Source organism: Calonectris borealis, chromosome W (genome assembly GCF_964195595.1).
Source record: "Calonectris borealis chromosome W, bCalBor7.hap1.2, whole genome shotgun sequence".
Classification (NCBI taxonomy): domain Eukaryota; kingdom Metazoa; phylum Chordata; class Aves; order Procellariiformes; family Procellariidae; genus Calonectris; species Calonectris borealis.
The window spans coordinates 39,434,401-39,462,259 of record NC_134351.1 but is presented as its reverse complement, the minus strand read 5'-3'; the positions used below and the strand labels follow the sequence as shown (position 1 = coordinate 39,462,259).

At 41.8% G+C, this 27,859-nt stretch overlaps 1 protein-coding gene across 6 annotated transcripts in view; it reads left to right on the top strand.

Annotated features, from left to right (window-relative positions):
• Positions 1-27,859, top strand: part of LOC142074849 (ceramide transfer protein-like) — a 139,862-nt gene that overhangs the window by 80,805 nt on the left and 31,198 nt on the right. For all 6 annotated transcript variants that reach the window (XM_075135751.1, XM_075135750.1, XM_075135753.1 and 3 more), the window contains exons 4-7: positions 15,742-15,849; positions 16,664-16,802; positions 17,791-17,874; positions 21,423-21,580. In XM_075135751.1, coding sequence (XP_074991852.1) covers positions 15,742-15,849; positions 16,664-16,802; positions 17,791-17,874; positions 21,423-21,580 — 489 coding nt within the window. The remainder of the gene's footprint in view (positions 1-15,741; positions 15,850-16,663; positions 16,803-17,790; positions 17,875-21,422; positions 21,581-27,859) is intronic.

The window sequence follows — 27,859 nt, the reverse complement described above, 5'->3', positions numbered from 1 at the left end:
TGATCTCATAGATGTTTTGGTAGGATTTTTCACAAATACTGCAGAGAACATGATTAGAGTCACTGTATCCTAATGTCTGTTTCATCACCTCCTAGGGTGAGCTGTATGTCTTGGAGGAGCTGCCTGCTGCTTGTGTTATGTAAAATAATAAATATTTTATAAAGCTAACTGAAAATATCTGCTTTGGTGGACAAACATACATGGAAGTGCTTGACAGGCACTAAATTGAGACATAATCAAAATAATTCCTTTAAGATGTGGAAGAATAATATGCTTTATTTGATTTGGGTTTTTTTAAGTGGGGGAGCTTTTCAGTGAGTCTTTGCTTTACTCCAGAGTATTATTTACCCACTTTAGGAAATCCTTAACTGGCAGATCAGTGTGAGCCATAATGGAGGTCTGCAATATGATTCTGCAAATACTTAGCTATTTTACTGAAAGCAGTTTTTCTGATGTACTGCCTTGTTGCTGATACCAGCACCTGCTCCAGTAAAGAATCACATGAAGCTTTGGATCATGTGGCTCTTTCCTCTTGTCTATCATAATGAAAAAGCATTTTGAAAGGATTAATGGATTTCATACACCGCCTTAGAAAGCTGAAGGTGTTGCAATGTACTAACAAATCCCAGTTTTGAGTGTAGCTTTGAAGCTATGATGTATGCATGGAATTTCAAAGAACTGCATCTATATACTGAGCATGGTAATTTAGCATTAGTGCTTGATGCTAAGAATTGATACAACCTCTGCAAGTTATTTTGTTTCAAGCAGAGACTGTTGGCTTCTATCACGTGGACTCTACCTGCTTTTCCAATTTTTATCTTGGGAAATGAAAAATTGCGTAAAATTCCTCTTCTCAATGTAATTGAGTATTTCTGCAGTGAATAATTAATGATAATCTGCTTTGCAAGACAAATGCGACAGTGACCTGCTCTCTGTGGTAGTAGAATGGTGGGGCTTTGCTTGATGCATGCTTTCATTGTTTGTGTTAAGCTGCTTGCATGTGCCTGCTGTGAGCTGGATGACTTGTCTATGCATCAGTTATAAAGCAATACTTGTTTTCTGGTTCTTCTGACAAATAAGTATTCTTGATGTAATTTTCATTTTTTTCCCTTTGGCTACTAAACCATAACTGTCTGAGACAGTTTTGTGAACATGATCTGTAAATGCACACACTTTGGATTCATGTTGTGTGCTGTTTGGTCTGCTGTTTAATCTGCTGTATTTGCTCCTTGGTTGCAAATAGTTAAAACTGCCTAAATGCTTTTTATCTAGCACCTTTTTATTGGTAGGGTTTGCAAGCTGATAGCTGTATACAGCTGTCTTGTATACAATTCAGAAACATGGATGTGAAATATGTTCACTTGATTCGTGTCGATATAGAACAATGCTAGGGCCGCATGGTGAAATGTGACCCTCTCTGTATATGTCTGATTGTTCTTGTATAGCCGCAGGCTAGTGGTTGCTAAGCAAGAGGGCATGTGTAGTTCATCGGGTCTGTTCCAGACGAACTGTCTTGGGGGTTGTGTCTGTGGCGCCTCTGCATCCTGGTTGTTTGGGTGGAGGAGCCCTATCTTTGAAACTAAGTTTCAACTTCTGTTCTTGCCTCTTGCAAAAGCCACCAAACCGGTTTTGTTGCTAACTGCATAGTGATAAGCAAGAGGGCATGCGCCGAAGAAGATACGCCATTCGTGGAATAGTTATGAATATGTATTAGCAGATGGGATATAAACCGAAGGCGGGAACTGTACGGGGTGCGCGTCTTGGTAGAGTGGAGGCTCCTGGCGCACCCAGCGCTGTTTGCTTGCCTCTATTCGTTTAATAAATTGTAAACTTAAATTGGAATCCTGTTTGGGACTAAATCATTTATAACAATTGGGGGCTCGTCCGGGAGCGTCTTGGTTCCTGAATTCTGACTTGATCTAGGAGGGGCGCCCCACCATTTGGTGGCTCCTGATCGGGTCGGGTCGGGACTAACACCATCCTGAACCTGAATAGGGGCAAGCAAAGAATTTGATTTTTATTTACTGGCCAAAGAATTTGAATTTTATGAGCTCTCTTGCCGGCTGCAGCAGTTTATTTTGCCCGTAATTCTGCGCGCGAAGATCCGAACGAAGATGACGGAGTCGTAAGTATTTAAGGCGTATACCGTTCGGTTGGGTGGGATTCGGTTGCCTGTGTGTGTGTAAGAGTGTGACTGAGACGGAACCTAGTTCCAAAGCGATTGTGGAGGTCTTCTAACCGCGGTTCCAATCTCCCGTGAGGGACTTGGCCGGTGAAGGACCGAAGCGATTCCTATAGGATTCGTGGGTGGGTGATAGGTCCTAAAACCCCCTGCAAGACACTCTTACTGGTAACCAAGGGCTGTAGGAATTGCCACAGTAAAATTCCTAGATGGGTCAGACAGAATCGAAGACCCAGGACCAGAAGGAAGGGAGCAAATTACCAGACATACCATCAGAAAGTCCATTAGGAATAATAATTAGAAATTGGAATGAAAGGGCCCCAGAAAAGGAAAAAGTAAATTAAAATTGGTTCAATATTGCATGGTTGAATGGCCGAAGAAGCCTTTAAGAACACATGTCTTTTGGCCTGTTTTTGGATCTTTTGAAGACTGGATTTGCCAGGCTTTAAATATATATGTTAATTCAAAGGAACCTTTTAGTCAGGAGGAAAGTGATTATGCAGGATTATGGATCAGAACTTCACATCCTTTTCCAGCCTCAATACTTACATTAAAAACAGATGAAAGGTTTGAGGAAGAAGAAGCAGATAAAAACAAAAAGGGAAAGGAAAAAGATGATAAAATGGGAGCCGCTGGATAACCTGCCGCCTCCCATTTCCTAACAATCCATCTCCGGCGGCGGCTCCCCCTCTCGTGGCCGTAGTACCAACAGCACCGGAATTAGATCGCCCTCCGGCTGCATGTACGAGAAGTAGGACTGCTGTATCTGAGGGAGCTTCTCTATATCCCTTACGAGAAGTACCCCTCGGAGGCAATCAGGGAGGCATAGGGTTTGTGGCAGTCCCATTAAATACCACAGATGTAAGAAATTTCAAGAAAGAAATGGGGACCCTATTAGATGATCCCCTCGGAGTAGCTGAAAAACTGGACCAATTCCTAGGCCCCAATACCTATACCTGGGAAGAAATACAGTCCATTTTAGGGATCTTATTCACTGCTGAGGAAAGAGGAATGATTAGACAAGCTGGAATGAGAATTTGGGAAAGACAGAATCAGGCAGGACCCCCGGGAGATCAGAAATGGCCAAATGTGGATCCCCACTGGGATCATCAACAACCCCAAGGAAGACAGAATATGAGGGATTTGAGAACGTTAATCATACAGGGAATAAGGGAAGCGGTTCCCCGAGGGCAAAACATTAATAAAGCATTTAATAAACAACAAGGGAAAGACGAATCTCCAACAGAATGGTTGGAGAGGTTGAGGAAAAACCTACAAATGTATTCTGGAATTGGTCTGAATACAGTGGCTGGGACAGCACTCCTTAGAACACAATTTGTAGCTAAATCCTGGGGGGATATAAGAAGGAAATTAGAAAAATTGGAAGACTGGCAAGAAAGAGGATTAGAGGAGTTACTTAGAGAGGCCCAGAAAGTCTATGTTAGGAGGGACGAAGAAAAACAGAAAGCAAAGGCAAAAATTTTTGTAGCAGCAGTAAGAGAAAGTCAAAAAGATAAGACTCCATCTGGAGAGAAAAGGGAAAAAAGAATAGAACAGACACCCCGGGGACAGCCTTATCGAGAAAGATTTACAACTCCCGTCTGTTACTACTGTAACAAGAGGGGACATGTTCAGAAGAACTGCCGTAAGCGGGAAATGTTCAAAGAAGATTAGGGGTGTCAGGGGCTATATTTTCTGGGGACATCAACATCAACAGAGCCCTTGATAAAATTATTAATTGGTCCCCATAAAGAGGAAGTTTTATTTTTTAGTGGAATGATTTACTTTTGCTCCCTGAAGCGGAATACAATTTATTAGGAAGGGATTTGATTTTGAAGTTAAACTTGAGCATTCAGAGTCAAGGGGACAAATTGCAGATTAAATTACAAACAAAGGAGGACACCAGCGAAGAAGGACGAGAGGAAAGAGAGAAGTTTACCCCTGAAGAACAAACAAAATTGGAAAAGCCTACGCCAGGCAAATATTGGAACGTTTGCATGCGCAAACACATTGGGGTACAAAGGCGTTAAGTGATCATTTCCTTAAACAATTTGGCTGTATTGGAATTTTTGAAATAGCAAAGCAAATTACACAAGGTTGCTTAACTTGTCAAAAGGTAAATAAGAAAGTGTTTCGACAAGCAGCCACGGGAGGGAGAAAAACAGCTTACAGATATATTGGTAATAGTAGATCATTTAACGCAATGGGTAGAAGCTTACCCTGTAGCACGAGCTACAGCACAGATGGTGGTAAAAATTTTATTGGAACATTTGATACCTAGATATGGGATAATCCAGTACATTGATTCTGACCAGGGCACACATTTTACTTCTAAAATAATAAACAATCATTAGGTATTCAGTGGGAATACCACACTCCATGGCACCCACAAAGCTCGGGGAAGGTAGCAAACAATAAAACAACAATTAGCTAAATTGATGATTGAGACACAAATGCCCTGGACAAAATGCTTACCATTGGCACTTTTAAACATAAGAACTAAACCACATAGTGAGACTGGATTATCGCCATATGAAATGTTATATGGCATGCCTTATTCTCAAGGAATGCCTTTGGGGAACAATGTAATTGAGGATCATAGTATCCAAAAATATATAATTACCATTGGAAAAAGATTAAAAGAATTAAGAGAGATTGGGATGGTGGCCCAAACACCACCTTTAGGATTTACAATTCATCAGTTGGAACCAGGAGATAAAGTTCTAATAAAAACATGGAAAGAAGGAAACTTATCTCCCCTCTGGGAAGGACCTTTTCTTGTTTTATTAACTACAGAAACAGCTGTGAGAACTGCCGAAAAAGGATGGACACACGTGTTGCAAGTAAAGGGTCCAGTGAAGGAGTGGAGAGTCACATCTGCACCCGGAGAAACTAAGCTAACCATCAGACAAACTTGAAGAGGCCTTAATCAAAGAGTATAAGCTAAGTTGCTGTGGGAATTTTATTGTGAATACTCCTGTAAAAATTGGTGATCAGTTAAGCATTATCCCCTAGGGATAACAATAGGCTATCCACAGAATACACCAGATTTTTGGGACATAGCATACAAATTGGAAGAGGCCACCCCTTAAGATTAAAGAAGAGGGCAAGACCGGATAGGAAACTAGTGTAGTGGCTTGAAAAAGTCTGCCAAGGGCTGCAACCCCTTTGGGCTGTGACTGCCATCACTATGACCCTTACCGGACTTCTAGTAAACTAGTGCAGTGGCTTGAAAAAGTCTGCCAAGGGCTGCAACCCCTTTGGGCTGTGACTGCCATCACTATGACCCTTACCGGACCTCTTCTAATCCTACTTGGGGTGAGTTCCTTGACCCTGACTACGGCAAACAACTGATGTCCCAGAACTAAGGAGACACCCTATTGCTACGATTTTTGTGAAAAAAAAAAAAAAAAAAAAAAACGGGTGGGGTTGTGTCTGTTGGAGTACAGAATCCAGTTGGGGTTTACCCCAGAAGTGTAAAGGAAGCAAAAATTGAAACACAGACAGCCTTTTCTAATAATCTTTTCACATTAATATTGAAATAAAAGAAAAGGCAAAGGAATCGGTGAACTCAATTTATCATGAAATAGAAACAGGAGTGAAATATGAAATTCCCACAGTTGCTAAAAATCTATTTGTATGCACTTGGATTAATTGTAAAAACTGCTTTGTATTAGAATCGCTTAGCTTTGGATTATTTGCTAGCACAAGAAGGGGGTGTTTGTGGAAAATTTAATCTTAGTAATTGTTGTTTAGAAATTGATGATGAGGGAAAAGCTGTAAATGAGCTTGTAAAAGAAATGAAGAAAATTGCATATGTCCCAGTTCGGAATAGTTGTATTGGGGATATGTGGAGGATTGTTAATAATTCCATGTTTAATACCTTGTTTCGGTTATACAAGGAATGCAGATATCTGCAGTATGATAATAAAAACAAAAGAAGATCCGAAATTGATACCAATTCGGCAAATATTGACTCGATTGGAAACAACAACACGAATCAATACCATAAAAAAAAGAAGATGAGGGATTGTGAAATATGTTCACTTGATTCGTGTCGATATAGAACAATGCTAGGGCCGCATGGTGAAATGTGACCCTCTCTGTATATGTCTGATTGTTCTTGTATAGCCGCAGGCTAGTGGTTGCTAAGCAAGAGGGCATGTGTAGTTCATCGGGTCTGTTCCAGACGAACTGTCTTGGGGGTTGTGTCTGTGGCGCCTCTGCATCCTGGTTGTTTGGGTGGAGGAGCCCTATCTTTGAAACTAAGTTTCAACTTCTGTTCTTGCCTCTTGCAAAAGCAACCAATCAGGTTTTGTTGCTAAGCAAGAGGGCATGTATAGTTCTTGCCTCTTGCAAAAGCCACCAAACCGGTTTTGTTGCTAACTGCATAGTGATAAGCAAGAGGGCATGCGCCGAAGAAGATACGCCATTCGTGGAATAGTTATGAATATGTATTAGCAGATGGGATATAAACCGAAGGCAGGAACTGTACGGGGTGCGCGTCTTGGTAGAGTGGAGGCTCCTGGCGCACCCAGCGCTGTTTGCTTGCCTCTATTCGTTTAATAAATTGTAAACTTAAATTGGAATCCTGTTTGGGACTAAATCATTTATAACAATAGATAAACTGCTTAATGGAACTGTTAATCACAAGCATAAATGACAGTCAAATAAACATACTGCTGAAAAGGTACCTTTAAAAAAATCAAGCTTACGTATTGATATAAAAAGAAGGTTTTTTACTTTCACCCCTCAGCTTTTATTTTGTGAACAAAATTAACTGAGCATTGACTATAAGGGTAATGTCGGAAGAAAAGGATTTAATTCAAATGCAGAATATAAGTAATGAGATTTTCTACTTCTAAGATTACATCTATTCTTGTAAGTACTAGAGTAGTACTATTAAGATGTGACTTTGATTAAATCTTCAAATAGGGACATTCAGAAATTTCACTTCCTAAGCTTAAATCCAGGTTTTGCATAGATATGTCTTGCTCACTTAAAGGAGAAAATCAGAAAACATTTGCTGTCCTTAGATAAAATGCTCTGACCTCAATGCAATGGATATTTTGGCTACATTTTAAAATTGATCTGTTCATTAAGTCATATCCCGTTGAAATGAAATTTTACCTTCTTTCTAGTGTGTAAAACTTAAACAGAAAATAGAATGAGTCCCCACTGTCAAACTGACTGTAGTAAAAGCACATTCAAAGTCATCTTAATATTTGTAGCATATGATTAAGTAAACATTGAAGTTACCAGGAAAACAGTGAAGTTTGGTTTAGATTTGCATTTAGAGGAAATCTAAACAGAAATGTTTTATGATGCTTCAAGGTGTTGTGAGACTCTTATAAAATGCTCTCTTGAGGTTTATGCTTATTAAACACTTCTGAAATTCAATTATAGTATTGTATGCCTAAAACTCTTAATTGTTCCTTTAAAAATCCTTTTATTCCCTTACCTGCTTTGTTTTCACTTGTCAAGCCTTTGGAGGACTTAAAGTCATATAAAGAGCCAAAAGGCCTTACTTGAGTATTTGCAAAAAACCTAATCAAAGCTTCATTATTTGATTTGTTATACACCCAGCTGGGTGGTGGACCCAGCTGGCCAATGGGGTATTCTATACCATGTGACATCATGCTCAGTATAAAAAACAGGTGGGGGGTGGGGCTCGCCCCCCGTTCGTGACACGCGGTCGGTGGTCGGTGAGCAGTTGCATTGTGCATTGTCTGCTTTGTATATTCTATTATTGTTGTTGTTCTCATTGTTATTATTACTGTTCTACTTTCTTTTCTTTCCATTATTAAACTGTTTTTATCTCAACCTGGGAGTTTTCCTACTTGTGCCCTCCCGATTCTCTCCCCCATCCCACCGGAGGTGGGGGGGTGAGCGAGCGGCTGCGTGGGGTTTGTTTGCTGGCTGGGGTTAAACCATGACAGTCCTTTTTGGCGCCCAACGTGGGGCAGCGAAGGGTTGAGATAACAACAGATTAATTAGAGCATGTTAAGGAATTTATATCTGTTAACATATTAATTTGTTCTGCAACATGCTCTTGTTTTTACTGTACCTGTTAAAGATTGGATTTGGGTTTTGTAGTCTGCTGTGCTCTGCCGTGATTAATGATGTTTTGCCTGGGAGATTTGTTACTAAAACGCCGGCATTGGGGGTTATTTGGTATTTGGGATTTGTAATGAAGCCGTTTCTGCATTTTGGGTACCACCTCATGGAGACCATTAGCAATTATACCTTTTCCTCCGAGAGATTTTTTATGGAGGAAATAGAGAATGGCACCCTCGCTACCTTCCTCTATGATGTCGTCTCCTTTGTTAAAATAACTTGTCAGTACCTTGAACATCCCTGGGTAGTTAAGGTACATCTATTGGTACTCCTTGGGAATATTGTCTTGGTTTTATCCAAGGTTAGTAATCAATTCAAGAATGTCATCCAGAGATCTGCCCCAAGGCTGGATAGTTATGAGTGGCAGGGTGAGTGGGATAGCATGGGCAAATGCCTAGGACGGTGGGCACCGGCAGTGTTCTGCAACTTTACCCCTGAACAAGTGCAGAACCCTGAAAAATTAGTACAATATTTGGAAAAAGTATGCTGTCACCCTGGCCATTCTAGGGAGACACAAATCACTACAATGTGCTGGGGCCTGGCCCACGCCTACGGAGCCCTGTTTAACACCACTCAGAACCCCCAAGGGGAAGGAAATGTCTCTGCAGCTGATGACAAAGCAACAGGCCCTGTGGCTACCCCACCCCCCATGACAAGCACAGTGGCTACCCCACCCCCCACAGCAGGCACAGCAGCTACTCCGCCCCCTGTGACAGAGAACCAACCCATGCTGGTATCAGTCGCCCCTATACAAAAAAGAAAATGCACAAGAAAATCAGCTAGTTTAGTAAGGGATGAAGATGAACCAGGGCCATCACGAGAACAGGAGGAGGAGGAGGCAGAACCCGTAAATGAGATGGTAACCACCCGATCCCTATCCCTGGGTGAGCTGCGAGATATGCGAAAAGACTTCAGTCGTCGTCCAGGCGAGCACATTGTCACCTGGCTGCTCCGATGCTGGGATAACGGGGCCAGTAGCCTGGAATTAGAGGGTAGGGAAGCCAAGCAGCTGGGATCCCTTTCTAGGGAAGGGGGCATTGACAAAGCGATTGGACAAGGGGCACAAGTCCTCAGCCTCTGGAGGCGACTCCTGTCAGGCGTGAAGGAAAGGTATCCCTTCAAGGAAGATGTTATATGCCACCCAGGCAAGTGGACCACCATGGAGAGAGGTATCCAGTATCTGAGGGAATTAGCCGTGCTGGAAGTGGTTTATGATGACCTGAACAACGAGCAGTTATCCAAAGACCCAGATGAAGTCAAATGCACCCGACCCATGTGGCGGAAGTTTGTATGGAGTGCACCAGCGTCACGCGCAAACTCATTGGCAGTAATGACCTGGAGAGATGGAGAGGAACAAACAGTGGATGAACTGGCTGGCCAACTCCGGCAATATGAAGAAATTCTCTCTTCCTCCCTACGGGCCTGTGTCTCTGCTGTGGAGAAACTGTCTCAGGAGGTCCAGCAACTCAAAGAGGATATGTCCTGCTCCCCACCTGCACGGGCCAGTGTCTCAGCCATTAGGAGTAAGCGTCCCTCTGCTCAAGAGAGGAGATATCGTGGGTACACACCCCGGGGCACCCTGTGGTTTTACCTGCGTGACCACGGAGAGGACATGAGGAAGTGGGATGGAAAACCTACCTCGACCCTAGAGGCACGGGTACGTGAGTTGCAAGGAAAAACAATGACACAAGGGGGTTCTCCCAGAAAAAATGCTGCTCCAGTTGTCAGGAAAAACCTGTCTCACGACGGTCCAGTTTCCAGTGAACAGTTCCCCAGACAGAGTAGAAGGGCTGATCTTACTTTGGATTGTAATGAAGGAATTCCGGACTCGCGTTTGCAAGAAGTGAGAAACGGATACTATGACCAGGACTAGAGGGGCCCTGACTCCGGCCAGGTGGAGGAAAGGGACAACCGGGTTTACTGGACTGTGTGGATTCGATGGCCTGGCACATCAGAGCCACAGGAGTATAAGGCTCTCGTAGACACCGGTGCACAGTGTACCCTGATGCCATCAAGCTATAAAAGGGCAGAACCCATGTGTATTTCTGGAGTGACAGGGGGATCCCAAGAGTTAACTGTATTGGAGGCCGAAGTGAGCCTAACCGGGAATGAGTGGCAGAAGCACCCCATTGTGACTGGCCCAGAGGCTCCGTGCATCCTTGGCATAGACTACCTCAGGAGAGGGTATTTCAAGGACCCAAAAGGGTACCGGTGGGCTTTTGGTATAGGTGCCCTGGAGACGGAGGAAACTAAACAGCTGTCCACCTTGCCTGGTCTCTCGGAGGACCCTTCTGTTGTGGGGTTGCTGAGGGTTGAAGAACAGCAGGTACCAATCGCTACCACAACAGTGCACCGGCGGCAATATCGCACCAACCGAGATTCCCTGCTTCCCATCCATAAGTTGATTTGTCGACTGGAGAGCCAAGGAGTGATCAGCAATACCCGCTCACCCTTTAACAGTCCCATATGGCCAGTATGAAAGCCTAATGGAGAGTGGAGACTAACAGTAGACTACCGTGGCCTGAACAAAGTCACACCGCCACTGAGTGCCGCCGTGCCGGACAGGCTAGAACTCCAATACGAACTGGAGTCAAAGGCAGCCAAGTGGTACGCCACAAATGATATCGCTGATGCGTTCTTCTCCATCCCTTTGGCGGCAGAGTGCAGGCCGCAGTTTGCTTTCACTTGGAGGGGCGTCCAGTACACCTGGAACCGACTGCCCCAGGGGTGGAAACACAGCCCTACCATTTGCCATGGACTGATCCACACCGCACTGGAACAGGGTGAGGCTCCGGAACACCTGCAATACATTGATGACATCATTGTATGGGGCAACACAGCAGAAAAAGTTTTTGAGAAAGGGAAGAAAATAATTCAAATCCTTCTGAAGCCTGGTTTTGCCATAAAACAAAGTAAGGTCAAGGAACCTGCACAGGAGATCCAGTTTTTAGGAATAAAATGGCAGGACGGACGTCGTCAGATCCCAATGGATGTGATCAACAAAATAACCGCCATGTCCCCACCAACTAGCAAAAAGGAAACACAGGCTTTCTTAGGCGTTGTGGGCTTTTGGAGAATGCATATTCCAGATTACAGTCTGATTGTAAGCCCTCTCTATCAAGTGACCCGGAAGAAGAATGCTTTCAAATGGGGCCCTGAGCAAGAACAAGCCTTTGAACAAATTAAACAGGAGATAGTTCATGCAGTAGGCCTTGGGCCAGTCTGGGCAGGACAAGATGTAAAGAATGTGCTCTACACCGCAGCCGAGGAGAATGGCCTTACCTGGAACCAGCCAGAGGAGGACGTGATGCGTGCTGAAGAGGCCACACTGTATAACAACCTACCAGAAAATGAGAAGCAATATGCCCTGTTCACTGATGGGTCCTGTCACCTTGTGGGAAAGCATCGGAGATGGAAAGCTGCTGTATGGAGTCCTATACGCCAAGTTGCAGAAACTGCTGAAGGAGAAGGTGAATCGAGTCAGTTTGCAGAGGTGAAAGCCATCCAGCTGGCCTTGGATATTACTGAATGAGAAATATGGCCAGTGCTCTATCTCTATACTGACTCATGGATGGTGGCAAATGCCCTGTGGGGGTGGTTGCAGCAGTGGAAGCAGAACAACTGGCAGCGCAGAGGTAAACCCATCTGGGCTGCCACATTGTGGTAAGATATTGCTGCCCGGGTAGGTAACCTCGTTGTAAAAGTACGTCACGTAGATGCTCACGTACCCAAGAGTCGGGCCACTGAGGAACACCAAAACAACCAGCAGGTGGACCAGGCTGCTAAGATTGAAGTGACTCAGGTAGATCTGGACTGGCAACATAAGGGTGAATTATTTATAGCTTGGTGGGCCCATAACACCTCAGGCCATCAAGGAAGAGATGCAACATATGGATGGGCTCGTGATCGAGGGGTGGACTTAACCATGGACGCTATTGCCCAGGTTATCCATGAATGTGAAACATGCGCTGCAATCAAGCAATCCAAGCGAGTAAAGCGTCTTTGGTATGGAGGACGATGGTTAAAATATAAATATGGGGAGGCTTGGCAGATTGATTATACCACACTCCCACAAACCTGCCACAGCAAGCGCTATGTGCTCACCATGGTGGAAGCAACCACCGGATGGCTAGAAACATATCCTGTGCCCCATTCCACTGCCCAGAACACCATCTTGGGCCTTGAAAAACAAGTCCTATGGCGCCATGGCACCCCAGAAAGAATTGAGTCAGACAACGGGACTCATTTCCGAAACACCCTCGTAGACACCTGGGCCAAAGTGCATGGCATTGAGTGGGTCTATCACATCCCCTATCATGCACCAGTCTCTGGGAAAATCGAACAATACAACGGACTGCTAAAGACTACGCTGAGAGCAATGGGTGGTGGGACATTCAAGCACTGGGACACACATTTAGCAAAAGCCACCTAGTTAGTCAATACCAGGGGATCTTTCAATCGAGCTGGCCCTTCCCAATCAAAACTCTTACGTACTGTAGATGGAGATAAAGTCCCTGTCGTGCACATAAAAAATAGGCTGGGGAAGACAGTCTGGGTTACTCCTGCGTCTGGCAAGGGAAAACCCATCCGTGGGATTGCTTTTGCTCAAGGACCTGGGTGCACTTGGTGGGTGATGCGAAAGGATGGGGAAGTCCGATGTGTACCTCAAGGGGATTTGATTTTGGGTGAAAATAGCCAATGAACTGGATTGTATGATGTTAATTGTTATATGATATTGTATATCATTATTTCTATAGTTGCTATCAATGGTATAGCAGTAAAAAAAACCACCAAAGCAGATTAATGAAGAATGAACTGTGATGAAACCGAGCAAAGTGCAACGATGATTGAACTGGACGAGCGCAGCAATAATAGAATCAGAACTGGCTTCAGGATGCAACAGTCCAACACCACACACCATCTCTCCTGCCATGAAAGACTGTTATGTCAGATGGAGCCCAAAGTCGTGGACTAAATGAACTCAATGGACATTTTAGAGCTATGGCCCATAGACCAAGGGAATGATATCTGTTTGTATATATGAATATAAAGACAAGAAAGGTGATGGTGATTAATTAGAATGTATTAGAAACTGTGAAACCTAAGCATGACGTAAATGGTATAGACCAAGGGGTGGATACTGTCTTGGTTTCGGCTGGGATAGAGTTAAATTTCTTCCTAGTGCTGTGTTTTGGATTTAGTATGAGAAGAGTGTTGATAACACACTGATGTTTTTAGTTGTTGCTGAGTACCCTGCTAGACAAGGACAGCTTCCATGCTACCAAGCGCGGAGGCTGGGAGGAGGGAGCATAGCCAGGACAGCCAGCCCAGCTGGCCAACGGGGTATTCCATACCATGTGACGTCACGCTCAGTATATGAATGGTAGGCGTGATCCAGAAAGTAGTGATTGCTACTTGGTTATCGGTCAGTGCGGGTGGTGAGCAATTGCATTGTGCATCACTCATTTTGTATATTCTATCATTATTATTATTGTTATTATTATTTTCCCTTTTCTGTTCTATTAAACTGTCTTTATCTCAACCTACGAGTTTTTCTCACTCTTACCATTCCGATTCTTTCCCTGTCCCACTGTGGTGGTGGGGGAGTGAGTGAGCGGCTGCGTGGTATTTGGCTGCCTGCCAGGTTAAACCACGACATCCTATTTCAGCCAACTTCAACTTTTTGTCCTTTCTCCTTGCTTTTAATACTCTTTAAGTTTATTTGCATCTTAATTTATCAGCACTGTCCCGCCTTCCCAAAGCCTATGCCGTTTTTAATTTTTCCACATAAGTACAACAGCTAGAATTTCATCATTGCTTCTTGCTTGTTCCATATAATTTGTTCTGTCTCCCCTTCTCCCTGCCCCATCTGAATTTCTCTGCCACTACAGAATTTCTTATTCCTGTCAAAGATCCTTCACAATATTCTCTGTCTACTCGATCAAGTTCATCTATTAACAGTATTTTGGATATTACTCTGAACCATCTGTTTCTTTTGTCACAAAAATTTCGCAACTGGCCCATGCCAACAGAGAGGAGAGGCTAGGATGCAAAGTATAGAATTACAAGAGTAGTTCTTTATTCATGCTCATGAGGTGTCCCATTCAAATTGGGGCACACCGAATGCGATTTTACACATGGTTCTTATACCTTTCAAGTGTTGAAATGCAACATGATTTGACCAATCACTACTTAACACACACATACTACTGTTTTGCAAAGCAACTATAATTCTATGTCATCATCATCCATCTGCTTTTTTTCTTGATCTAGATGTCCCTGGAGTTGGTCTTGCTACAGTTACTTGTCTATGATGCCAGTTAATGGGAGGGTTTCACAGAGGTGTTAGAGGGGCTAGGATGCTAGTGTTATCTCGATAGTCCAGGGGTATCCTTTATTCTTCAGTGGGGGCTGTCCTTCTCCTTGCAATGAGCTGGGGTCCTTTAGTCATGCTTACTTAACCATGACTATACAGTATACAATGTAAACTATATATCCTATTAAAGTTCTTACATTTTCATACTATGAAGACTAATTGGTACAGTAGTTAGGGAATGAGATTTTCCAACACTGTCTTATGTTCTCTTTCAGGGTTTTTCTTCTCCTTTGCCATGCATGGGCCATTTTACATTAACCTTTAGGGAAATATTTTTCTTCCAGTTCCTCAGTATCTGCTTCTGTTTCACTTGTGAGGACGTTTGTCAAACTTAATATTTTTAGATCTTTTTCATGCTATTTTAATCAAGAGATGTTTTTCATTTTTTGCATTATTTAATTAGTTACTATTATTGTCGTCTTCCTCTTGCTTTCAGTATCTCACCTTGTTTTATGTAGATTTTTGTTCTTTGTCAAAAATAATTTCATTCTAGTATAAAGAATATTGCTAAAGAAGTCTGGAACAAGCAAAAAAAATTGATAGCAGTAATTATCTGTTTTTCTATGATCTCTACTTATTTTGTTGCTTTTAAAACTAAAATGGCACTATTTGAATGATTGGAAGGATTAACTGAGGCTGTTGATTGATTGTCTTCAAACTGAGTCATGTTAATCCCTTGATTAATTTTAGAGTACTGTAGGTTTTTTGAATGCTATGTGAAAATTGCTTGGTAGGGATTACATATACCAAAATAATGGAAACATTACCCCTTTTTTGAACCCTTAAATATATGTTGTCTTGCTCTTTTGGAGGCACATAATAAGTTGCAGATAACTACTTTTTCCCAGATCATTATGATAACAAAAAATAGATTAATAGTAACTTTACAGATGCTACATCAACATCTTAAACTTGCGGACACAATCTGAGTTATTAAGCCCCTGCTGCTTCCTGACAAGAAAGAAATGGGCTGGTTTTAGAGGAGATGACATTAAACTTGCTTTCATTATTTCTTTTTTTATTAAAAGCCTCAGCACTCTAGTTTTGTGTGTGGTTTGGTTTTTAGACTGAATCTGGCTATGGATCAGAGTCAAGTTTACGACGCCATGGCTCCATGGTGTCTCTTGTTTCTGGAGCAAGTGGATACTCTGCAACATCCACCTCTTCGTTCAAGGTTAGTGAATAACATTTTCTTAGTATTGGTGTGTAAATAACACACACAACTGGAAAGGAAATAAGCTATGTGAAGACTTATTCACACAATTATAGGAAAAAAACCCCAAATCTTTGGTTTATTATTAGTGTTAGTAATTCAGCATGTGATGATGAACAGATCATACAGGAAGCTTTTTCATGCCTCTGTGCAGTTGTCCCTCTTAAACTATGGTGTCATTTTCAAATGGCAAGAAAATCAAACCTGTGGGAGGATTTATTAATGTTTCCTAGTGTACTTCTGAGAATATCAGGGCTTCTAAATGAAAGGAAATGCTGATTCTGTGACTTAACAAATTTGATTAATACTGATTGACAAATTATGGCTTTCCTTGTTTCATGTCTATAAATATTTAACATTTGAACTTGGATGGGCTGTACTTCTGGGAGAGCAGAAGAGGAGCAGCACAAGAAAGGGGGGAGTAAATATTAGAACAAAGATTTTAAACTAGAACTGACTGTTTTCAGGCAAATAGGCATAAACCTGGTAGCATGCAAGGTCGTGGTTTTAATAAACTTTTATTGAATGCTCTAAAGTAGCAGATGCAGTCAAGAGGAAAAATTGAGACCAGTGGACAAAATGAGTAAGAAACACTTTTATATAGTTTCTTATGTTGTTCTTACATTAACAGTATTTCATAGCTGCTGATATCTGGAATGTCTTTAGCGTACTTGAAGAATTTGTTCTTCATAATTGCAGAAATCCTTTTTTTTTGGCATTGAACTATTGCTGAGTATGTAGAAGCATTTGAGCCTTTTTTCTCTTGTATTTTCAGAAGGGCCATAGCTTACGTGAGAAGCTTGCAGAAATGGAAACCTTTAGAGACATCTTGTGTAGACAAGTTGATACTTTACAGAAATACTTTGATGCCTGTGCAGATGCAGTTTCCAAAGATGAACTCCAGAGGGATAAAGGTAAAACTGTAATTGAAAACTCTTATCTCCATAGAATTTAACTTTTTACACAGTAATAGCCCTTGAAATAGTTACTATAGCATTTGATACCATATAAATAAAATATGTATCTTAAATTTACTCTTTAGCAATGGGATCAATCATAGATATTTCTGCATAAACAGTGATAACTATTTTCACTTCAGAAGTTGGATTCCCATAAAAATCTGCTTAACTTAAATATTAACCTGTAGCTGTCAACTGTATAAAAGAAATGTTCTTTTAAGCATTTGATGTTATAGAACAATAATTGTTTACCCCCATAATAAGATGAATTCAAGTTAGTTTACCGCTGTGTCTCTTACCTTTATTTTGAAAAACAATAGGATATTAGTTTTGATAGGAACAATACATTCTTTAAAAAAGGCAAAGGTTCTATCATAATGAATGCTCCTGAGATGTATTGGCTGCAGCTAGAGCACTGAGACCACACTTGAGGTCCTACTAGATTCAGGTGTGGATGTCTACATATCTCTGAATTGTTCTTCCCAGAGCACAGCTTGTTGTCGTATTCATGCATTCACTCTCCTGAGGCACTTATATTCATCCCCACGTTTGTTCTGGCAGCCTGAAACTTTTGGTAGCGAGAAAACAGTAGATAAGTACCATTCCACTTCTTTGAGAACTTTCTAGTGTAAAAGAGTAGATAGTTGCTCAATTGTGGCTCCCTGCTTATCCAGTTGTAACACCGAGATAATGTTCTTCTTACCATCGAATCAAGTGCTAAATTTCGACACTGAGCAAATGTTAGTCTCCTGATGGTTTCTGACAGTAATGTTGATAGTGGTCTTGGGTCAAAAAAAAAAGGGGGGGGGGGTTCATGACTGTTATTATAGGAAAAAATCTTAAATGCTGCTTAGTCATGAAGATGCTCTTAATTCTTTCTTGCACACTAAAGAATTGGGAAAGCTTTCTCACTCCCATAACACACTCTCTCTCTCAAATTTAGTGGTAGAAGATGATGAAGATGATTTCCCTACAATGCGTTCTGATGGGGATTTTTTACATAACAGTAACAGCAGTAAGGAAAAATGTAAGTGTGTCAACTTTTTCACTGAAAATTCATATGAATGGTATGATAAGCCTGATACAAGATGGGTATTTATGCTCTTTTCTAAGCAGAAAACGACAAGAATAGTTATTTGAATGTATGTGACAGGAAGTTCTTATTCGTGTTAAGATAATAATGAAAAGCAGCGAAGGAATGATAATCTGAGTTATTCTTAATTCACACAAATATTAATGCAAGCCTGTCAAACTGGAATTTCCTATTCTGTGTCCAAAGCCATTTCCACTACAAAATTCTGTTGAAACAGCTGCATCATTCAGATATTGGGAACTGAGATTTGTAACAGGCAATTGCAGTTTATCTTGCAAGTGTTATCTGCTTTAGCAGTGTGGCGGAGCACAATGCTTTTCCAGTTAGGTATGCCCCATTATGGTTTTTCTAAGTTCTATGGCTACGTAATGATTAAGTCAACATTGTTACTGATTCTCACTCATCATAATTTTAGCACTTTTTTAAACTGTATTTTCCAATGTTATGATGAACAGAATTTTGATTTTTATTCTTATCTTAAATGATCTGGTTATAGTCATTGTACTCACTGCATCCATGCAGTAAATGTGAAGAACTCACACAAGTCTTGCTGTTTTAGAAATCTGATACTTCTGGCCTGCCAGAAGTTGTGTATGCATTTAAAATCTATTTGCATTCTTCTTATACTTTCTCTTGTTTCCTGACTGAAATTATTTCAGTATTTACATTCTCTAGTTGTTGACAATTGAGTATTTGTTAGATTTTGGTTCACAAAACTTTGAAGCAGTCCAGTTTCAAATCTGATGGAATCTCCAAAAGAAGTACTTACCAAAAGCATTTTTAAAAATGTAGACACTTTCTTCAAGAACCTGGAAAATATATGGGCAAAATAAGCCTTTTCTGTCTTCTGTTTTCTTTTTAACTGGCTCTAGTTCCCCGTATGTTGCATGTTTCCTTGCTGTATTTAAGTGCTCTTTCTAGATTATTGCCAAAACTGTTATGAGGAAAGGAAATGGAAGGAGCTTTCAGTATACTTCCAGAGAATTAATCATATGAGTAGATTTTTTAAATGATATAAAGCGCTTGCTCTGCTAAGGATTAATTGTAGTGCTGATTTCAGAGGTTAAGTAGTGTATAACTCTGAAGTTTTGAATACGTCTTTCTTGCCTCTTATCAGCAAAGATAAGCAAGCTTGCAACACTCACCTGTAAGCAAGTCCACAGTTCCACTAACCCTATTTTATATATATAAGTCTACATTTTTGAGGACTGTTAAGTCAGAACAAACTTCAGAAAACTGAAAAAGCCTTCTTTAAAAAATGTTAAGTGAGAATTTAATTTCACTGCATGATTCATTTTGAAAAAGATGTCTTTGTCAAACTTAATTTTTGTAGAATGATGTAGGAGTTTCAGCTTAATTTACCTTTAGAACATTTCTTCATATCTATGTTCTTCTGGTATATCTGCTATATATACACATTCGATATGTGGAATGTCATTAGGAAAGTCTGTATCTTTAGTACATCTGGTCATTTTAGAACATTTAAATGCAAAGTGACTTCATTTTTTTTTCATCACGTTTAACAGGAATTTGAAGTGATATCCACATTCCTCTTGTAAAAAGTTCTGCTATCAAGTCTGTAGGAACTTATATGCTAAGAAATTGCTATGTATTATGGGTACCTGTATATAAACTCACTTACTATAGCTCACTACAGAAAATAATTTCTGCAACCCTTTGCTTTCTGCAAAACTTCTAATTCCAGTTCTTATGAATCCCCATTCCATTAAATTTACTTTCCATCAATTATTTCTATTAAAAGCTTTATCTTCATTTTAGTTTTTCTGTGCCTCTGTTTGATTTCTAAGGGCTAAATCCGTTAAAGATTTAGTAGCTGAGTGCTGCAAAGCTTGATTAGAAATGAAAAATTAGACTCTATGCCCTAAAGTGGAATCATAAGTCATAAGTGATGCAGTGGGAGAATTAGGTGTCTCAACCTGAGACACCCATGCCTGCTTATTGAACAGAAAACTACTCAGGCTAACTGATAATGAAAGATTTATCTTAAACGTCACCCTCTTCTGAAGCTTTGCCTCAGAGCAGCTGTTAAGATTCTTTGGTTTCTCAAGTTTCAGGTTCCCTTCTTGAAGTCTCTATACAGTCCTGGAAAGACTGGAACAATCTTTTTAACTGTAGCTGAGAATCATAGAATCATTTAGGTTGGAAAAGACCCTTAAGATCATCGAGTCCAACCATAAAGCTAACACTGCCAATTCCACCACTAAACCATGTCCCTAAGTGCCACATCTACACATCTTTTAAATACCTCCAGGGATGGTGACTCAACCACTTCCCTGGGCAGCCTCTTCCAGTGCTTGACAACCCTTTCGGTGAAGAAATTTTTCCTAATATCCAATCTAAACCTCCCCTGGCCCAACTTGAGGCCATTTCCTCTCGTCCTATCACTTGGTACTTGGGAAAAGAGACCGACCCCCACCTCACTACAACCTCCTTTCAGGTAGTTGTAGAGCGTGATGAGGTCTCCCCTCAGCCTCCTTTTCTCCAGGCTAAACAACCCCAGTTCCCTCAGCCGCTCCTCATAAGACTTGTTCTCTAGACCCTTCACCAGCTTCGTTGCTCTTCTTTGGACATGCTCCAGCACCTCAATGTCCTTCTTGTAGTGAGGAGCCCAAAACTGAACACAGTATTCAAGGTGCAGCCTCACCAGTGCCAAGTACAAAGGGACAATCACTGGGTGATAAGTCATTAGCTTGCCCCATGGCATAGCAGGAGTTACTTTAACTTGCCGGGCTCGGTCAGCTTCAACATGGGTGTTACTTCTGCTTTCTAATATTTTCTGACATTAATGTGTAGTGTTTGTTTTGTTATTCTGTCAACCTACATACAAGTTTGACATAGAATAGGTACTGTTTTGTCACACATTTTAAGTGACTTGTTTAAATAGCCTTAGCAACAGATGGCCTGGTTGACAGCATGAAGTAGTTGTTGGAACTGCAAAATCCCACAGTACTTGGATAATTCAACACATTTGATACTTTTATATCATACCTTTTTATGTTGAGGTTTTTAAATCTATAATTACCTGCTTAAAGCAACCTTGAAATGTTACCTTTTGGGTTTGATTGCATTTTGAAATTGTTCCTTTCTTAGTGCTGTATCGGATATGTTTTAAGGTTGCTCTGTGTTAATTAGGCCCCACTTCAAGCTGTCAAACTGCTATTGTTACAAAGTATTCCCACTCCCTCCACCCACATGATTTGCAGAGTGCAGAGTAATACAGCATTACAAGCAGACTTGAAATACAGTATAGCAAGATGAAACTGAAGGGATGTGTTCCTCCTTTTGAATCTCTTTCCTTATCCTGTGGATAGCTGAAAATTATTAGCACTTTTGATTTTTATTTTTAAATTAACTTTTTAGCTAGTTTATTTTCTTCAAACAGTTGTAATATAAAGCATACATGTAAAATGCTTGTTTGAGTTAAAGGCAGCTATCAGTGAATGATTCATGTTTGTTTTTAGTGTTTCCACATGTGACACCCAAAGGAATTAATGGCATAGACTTTAAAGGAGAAGCTATAACTTTCAAGGCAACTACTGCTGGAATCCTTGCTACACTCTCTCATTGTATTGAACTCATGGTAAAACGTGAAGAAAGCTGGCAAAAAAGACTAGATAAGGTAAGATCATTTTCCTTTTACTTTTGTTGAAAAAATTGTTTCTTTAGCTTGAAATTGAAGTTTCAAATTAGCTGTTTTTAACTTTTTTATTCCAGGTATTGCTTTTATTTTTATGTACAGCATTTATTAATTTTAGGTGCTTTCATTATTTATTACTCCTATAAAATATTAAAACCTCATCCTGACTGTTGGTGATACAGTAACATTATTCATCATATTCTTTCTTTTCCCAGCCCTTGTTCAGATAGTATTCCTATATTTTTTTTATATCTATAAAGAACCTGATAGTATTCTACAGTAATAAGTGTATTGCTTGCAGCCTTCTAAAAGAGACCTAATTATCCATGCTTGCAAAATGATGTGCAAATCTCTGAAATGTTTTAATTGTGATAAGAGATGGTGACAGTACTGAGGAGAACAACCAGTTCTAACTTTAAAGGTCTAATATACAATTATTTCACTTACCTTTAGGAGATTGAAGAGATTAATTTAAGTCATGTTTTATACCAATTGGTTAATTTTTTTAGGGGGGTGTGTGGTATTATAATATCTGGCAGTGATAGTTCATGGTAAGCCTACTCAACCACTATAGCAACTCGAAAGGAGCAGTGTCTTCTCTCTTCAGATGAGATGTGCTAGAAGCATGGCTAGGTTGTACTTCAGGCTTTGATTTCTAGAATCCTGCCATCACTGGCTGGTGTCCTGTACAGTCCTTTAGCTGTTGTTGTCTTGTTTTTAATTTAACATGTTTCCATATGGTGTATATCACACTTCAAATCTTACTCCATATGTGTTAGTGGTACACAATTCAAAGAATGAAGTCATTCAGACAAAATACATCCACGTTTTAATCCTTGCCCCTGTCTCCTGTCTCTTCTTTGTCCGTATGTCAAAGGCCTGGTCCTATCTAACTGTATTGCAACTTCTGTCAACACTTAATTTATTATTCCTTCATCTAGGTAGTTGGAGGGATTATAGCAGACCTAAGACTTGAAGCTTGATCATAGGGTAATTCAGGTTGGAAGAGACCTCAAGAGGTTTCTAGTCCAAGCTCCTGCTTAAAGGAAGTACAGTTTGAGATCAGACCGGGTTGCTCAGGGCTTTATCAAATCTGGTTTCAAGTCTCCAAGGCTGGAGACCGCACAGCCTTTCTGGGAAGCCTGTTCTGCTGCTCAACTGTTGTTATAGTGAAAAAGTTTTTCATTATATACAGTTGGAGTAGCTCTTATTCCAGTATCTGCCTATTGTTTTTCATCTTCCTACTATAGACTGCTGTGAAGAGCCTGGCTCAGTTTCTTGATGACCACCTCAGAGGTATTGGAAGGCTACTATTAAGTCCCCCCACAAAAGCCTTCTCTTCTACGGGCTGAGCAAACACAGTTCACTCTTGCTGATCAGACTTTGCTTAGAGCATGGATAAAGTGAATTTTTTCTTGTCAGTAGGTTAGTATATGTTAATACAGAATAATATGTTAATATAGAATTTGAATTGGTTTAGATTAGTTATTTGTCACGTTTTTCTTCTTCTATGGACTAACTTTAAAGCACTTTTTTTTAGCTGCAAGCGGTTAACAAATTCAAATCTAAATTTCACTTTGAGTCTCATGTGACTGATACCTCATACAGCAACATACCACCTCATACAGCATGAGTAAATACATTTTAAAGGGGGTCACAAGCTTATTTGGACTTGGTTTCCCAGAAATTAAAATAGCAAAAGCTTCTAAAAACTTGGAGATTTTAAGTTTCTCTGCTTTGGTAGACCTGCAACTTTGTCACATTTGTCAGTGAAATTTTCTGGGGTTTACAGCACACTCATGGTAAAGTACTGTAATTCTAATATAAAATAACCTTTTTCATTTGGATTCCTCTAATTGCTAGCCTTTTAGAAGAGGAGATTTTGATTGAATTAAATAATATAGAATCGTGGTGGGTTAGCCTTGGCTAACAGCCAAATGCCCACCCAGCTGCTCACTTACCACCCCATCCAGCAGGACCAGGGGAAAAAAATAGGATGAGAAAGCTCATGGGTCAAGAGAAAGACAGGGAGATTGCTTACCGGTTCTTGTCATGGCAGAACAGTCTCGACTTGGGGAAAATCAATTTGTTGCTGATTAAAATAGGTACAGTTAGTGGGAAACAAAGACAAACACTAAAACAGCTTGCTTCCCCCATTTCCCAGTCTCAACTTCACTCTTTCACTGCAGGCCCCTCTACCCCCTGCTTGCTAGCCCCAAGCAGTGCAGAGTGTGGGGGGATGGGGAATGGGGGGTTGGAGGTCAGTCCAAAACACTTAGTCTCTGCCACTCCTTCCCCCTCACACTTTTCCCCTGCTCCAGCACGGGTCCTTTCCAGGGCTGCAGCCCTCTGGGAAAAATCTGCTCCAGTGGGGAGTCCTCCATGGAACATGGTTCCTTCAGGAAATGTCCCTCTGCTCCAGCGTGGGGTCCTCCATGGGCTGCAGCGTGGATATGTTCTCTGCCCTGGAGCTCCTCATCCTCATCCTCTTCTGGCCTTGGCATTCCCTCTGTTTCTCACTTTTTGTTCTCCCTCCTCTCTCCCTGTGGTGTCTTTTGCTCTTAAATACATTTTCACAGAGGTGCCACACATGTGGCGTATGGGCTCAGCTGTGTCCTGTGGTGGGTCTGTTTTGGAGCTGGCTGGAACCAGCTGTGTCTGACATGGGGCAGCCCCTGGCCTCCTCCCACAGAGGCCACTCCTGCAGCCCCCCACAACCAACACCTTGACACCTGCACCCTGCACAAGAATTTAAAGACAGCAGTCAACTGTATTCAGACCTTTGCTAACGCTATTTATTCCACTTCAGTTGTAGGGCTTCTTTTATTTTGTATTTTTACCTTGTTTTAGTGGCTAAACATGGCTCTGTAAAAATCTCTTCTATAACTATGGGCTTGAGCAAAAAAAACATAGCGCGCTCATCTGATAAATAGATGTAGGAGGAGAATGATGTTGATCTCTGTACTCTTGGTTTTCTTGGATAGATGCTTACGCTGCTCTGAAAAGGAAGTAAATATTATGAGATGATAAAGTTCAGAATATCTTCTCTGAAAGATTAGAAGGGAAAATTATATGAAATTGGGCAGCCGTTTGTGTTTGTTCTAGCTGGGAGGGTTTTAAAGCTCTTGTAAGTCTGTCCAGTGCCTGTAAAAGACCAGGTAGAAGAATTGAAAGGTGCAGCATCAAGTTTGTCCTTTGTATATCAGCAGATTCACTCTGCAGGCTCTATGCTGTGCAGGTCTGTCACAGGAAGAACAGGATCTCTGTCAGTGGCTAAAAGCATTGAGTGTTTTACAAGTACTGTAAGTACCGTTGTAATCCAGCTTGCCCTCCTTCCCTCTTCAGCTTTCTCACTCCACTAGCTTCAGAACCACGTTTTACTTGACAGCAAAACACAAATGTGATTAGTGAGAGTCCTGCTACTTCACAAAACTATACAGCCTTCATCTTGTAGAGGGCCAGTTTAGCCTAAAGATGCGAGAGACATTTATGTATGCTGAACTTGAAGCAAATATATTTCAAAATTATAGCTGTCCTAAAATATTTCTAATATTAAAAAGCTCAAGTTCATCACAACTTGTTGAATCCAGAGCTGACTACAATTTGACTTGAGTACAGTGTTATGAAGTATCTTTCTCTAGAAACCCTGTTTTTTAAATAAATGAAAGGTTTTTAAGTTACATTCTAAAGGTTCAAAACTTTCTTTTTAAACCTTTGAAAGCAAGAAATCATTATAAAAACATCTTTTAATTATGAAGGAGACTGCTAAAATAGTGCACTTAGTGATTGTAAATTTAGAATTCTATATTTAGTTTTCTTTCTGTTACCAAAACAGTCAGATGGCCAGAATAAAATTAATACAAAAGCATGTAATGTTATCTAAAGGTAATTGTAGTTACAGCTTTGCTTTTGACCTTTGTCGTGGTTTAACCCCAGCCAGCAACTAAGCACCACACAGCCGCTCGCTCACTCCCCCACGGTGGGAAGGGGGAAAGAATCAGAAGAGTAAAAGTGAGAAAACTCGTGGGTTGAGATAAAGAGTTTAATAGGTAAAGCAAAAGCCGCGTGCACAAGCAAAGCAAAGCAAGGAATTTATTCCCTACTTCCCATCGGCAGGCAGGTGTTCAGCCGTCTCCAGGAAAGCAGGGCTCCATCATGTGTAATGGTTACTTGGAAAGAAAAACGCCATAACTCCAAACGTCCCCCCTTCCTTTTTCTTCCCCCCTTTTTCTTCACTGGGTAAAAAACTGGCTGGACGGCCGAGCCCAGAGAGTTGTGGTCAACGGAGTTAAATCCAGTTGGCGGCCGGTCACGAGCGGTGTTCCCCAGGGCTCAGTACTGGGGCCGGTCTTGTTCAATATCTTTATCAATGATCTAGACGAGGGGATTGAGTGCTCCCTCAGTAAGTTTGCAGACGACACCAAGTTGGGTGGGAGTGTTGATCTGCTGGAGGGTAGGAAGGCTCTGCAGAGGGACCTGGACAGGCTGGATCAATGGGCCGAGGCCAATTGTATGAGGTTCAACAAGGCCAAGTGCCGGGTCCTGCACTTCGGCCACAACAACCCCATGCAACGCTACAGGCTTAGGGAGGAGTGGCTGGAAAGCTGCCCAGAGGAAAAGGACCTGGGGGTGCTGATTGACAGCCGACTGAACATGAGCCGGCAGTGTGCTCAGGTGGCCAAGAAGGCCAACGGCATCCTGGCCTGTATCAGGAATAGTGTGGCCAGCAGGAGCAGGGAGGTGATCGTGCCCCTGTACTCGGCACTGGTGAGGCCGCACCTCGAATACTGTGTTCCGTTTTGGGCCCCTCACTACAAGAAGGACATGGAGGTGCTGGAGCGTGTCCAGAGGAGGGCAACGAAGCTGGTGAAGGGCCTGGAGCACAAGCCTTATGAGGAGCGGCTGAGGGAACTGGGGTTGTTTAGCCTGGAGAAGAGGAGGCTGAGGGGAGACCTCATCGCGCTCTACAACTACCTGAAAGGAGGTTGTAGTGAGGTGGGTGTTGGTCTCTTCTGCCAAGTAACTAGCGATAGGACGAGAGGAAATGGCCTCAAGTTGCGCCAAGGGAGGTTTAGACTGGACATTAGGTGAAATTTCTTTACTGAAAGAGTGATCAGGCCTTGGAACAGGCTGCCCAGGGAAGTGGTTGAGTCACCATCCCTGGAAGTATTTAAAAGACGTGTAGATGTGGCGCTTAGGGACATGGTGTAGTGGGCATGGTGGTGTTGGGTTGACGGTTGGACTCGATGATCTTAGAGGTCTTTTCCAACCTTAATGATTCTATGATTCTATGATTCTATGATACTGTGAAGAAAATTAACTCTATCCCAGCCACAACCAGCACATTCTCTACCCCTTATTCCATACCATTTAAGTCATGCTCAGGTCCCACACTATCCAATACATCCTCATTACCCACCACTCCCCTTCCCATCCTTTGATATAATACACAGATATCATTCCCTTAGTCTATGGACCACCCTTGTAAAATGTCTGTAAAATGTCCAGAAATGTCCACAAATGTGCATTGAGTTCTTTTAATCCATGGCTTTGGGCTCCATCTGTTATGGTGGTCACTCAGGACAGGAGAGGTGGTGTGTTGCGTGGAGTTATTGGGCACCAAAGCCAGCTCAGGTCGGGTCACTGCTGCATTTGCACTGCTTCTTGTAAGGCTTGTCCTCCATTGGTTCAGGTGGTTCCTGCTATAGTAATTCCCATAACATGCAACTCAAATCATGGGTTATGACAATTTAAAGGTATTTCCATTACAATCTCCACCCCTGGTCCCTTTGGGCCACGTTATAGGGTTTAACATTGCAATGAACTCCTCCCCTTGCCCCTGCTCTGGCTTGGACTTATCCACAGACTGCAGTCCCTTAGGGGCATACCTGCTCCAAGTGGAGCCTTATCTATGAGCCACGGTCTCTCCAGGGGTATACATGCTGCGGCATAGACTTCTCCACAGCCACAGTTGCTTTGAGGTGCACCTCTTCCAGCATGGCCTTCTCCATGGGCCATAATGCCTTCAGAGATATACCTGCTGTGGCACAGGCATAACCACGGCCACAGACGCTTCAAGATGTACCTGCTCTGGCATGGGCTTATCCACGGCCACAGACGCCTCGGGGTGTCCTGCTCCCACGTGGACTCATCCACAGGTCACAGTCCCTTCAACTTGAGTTCACACTGGAGTTCCAGCCTATCCAGTACAGCAGCACAGAAACAGCAGCGATGCCCTGGCCATCTGCCAGCCCAGGCGCA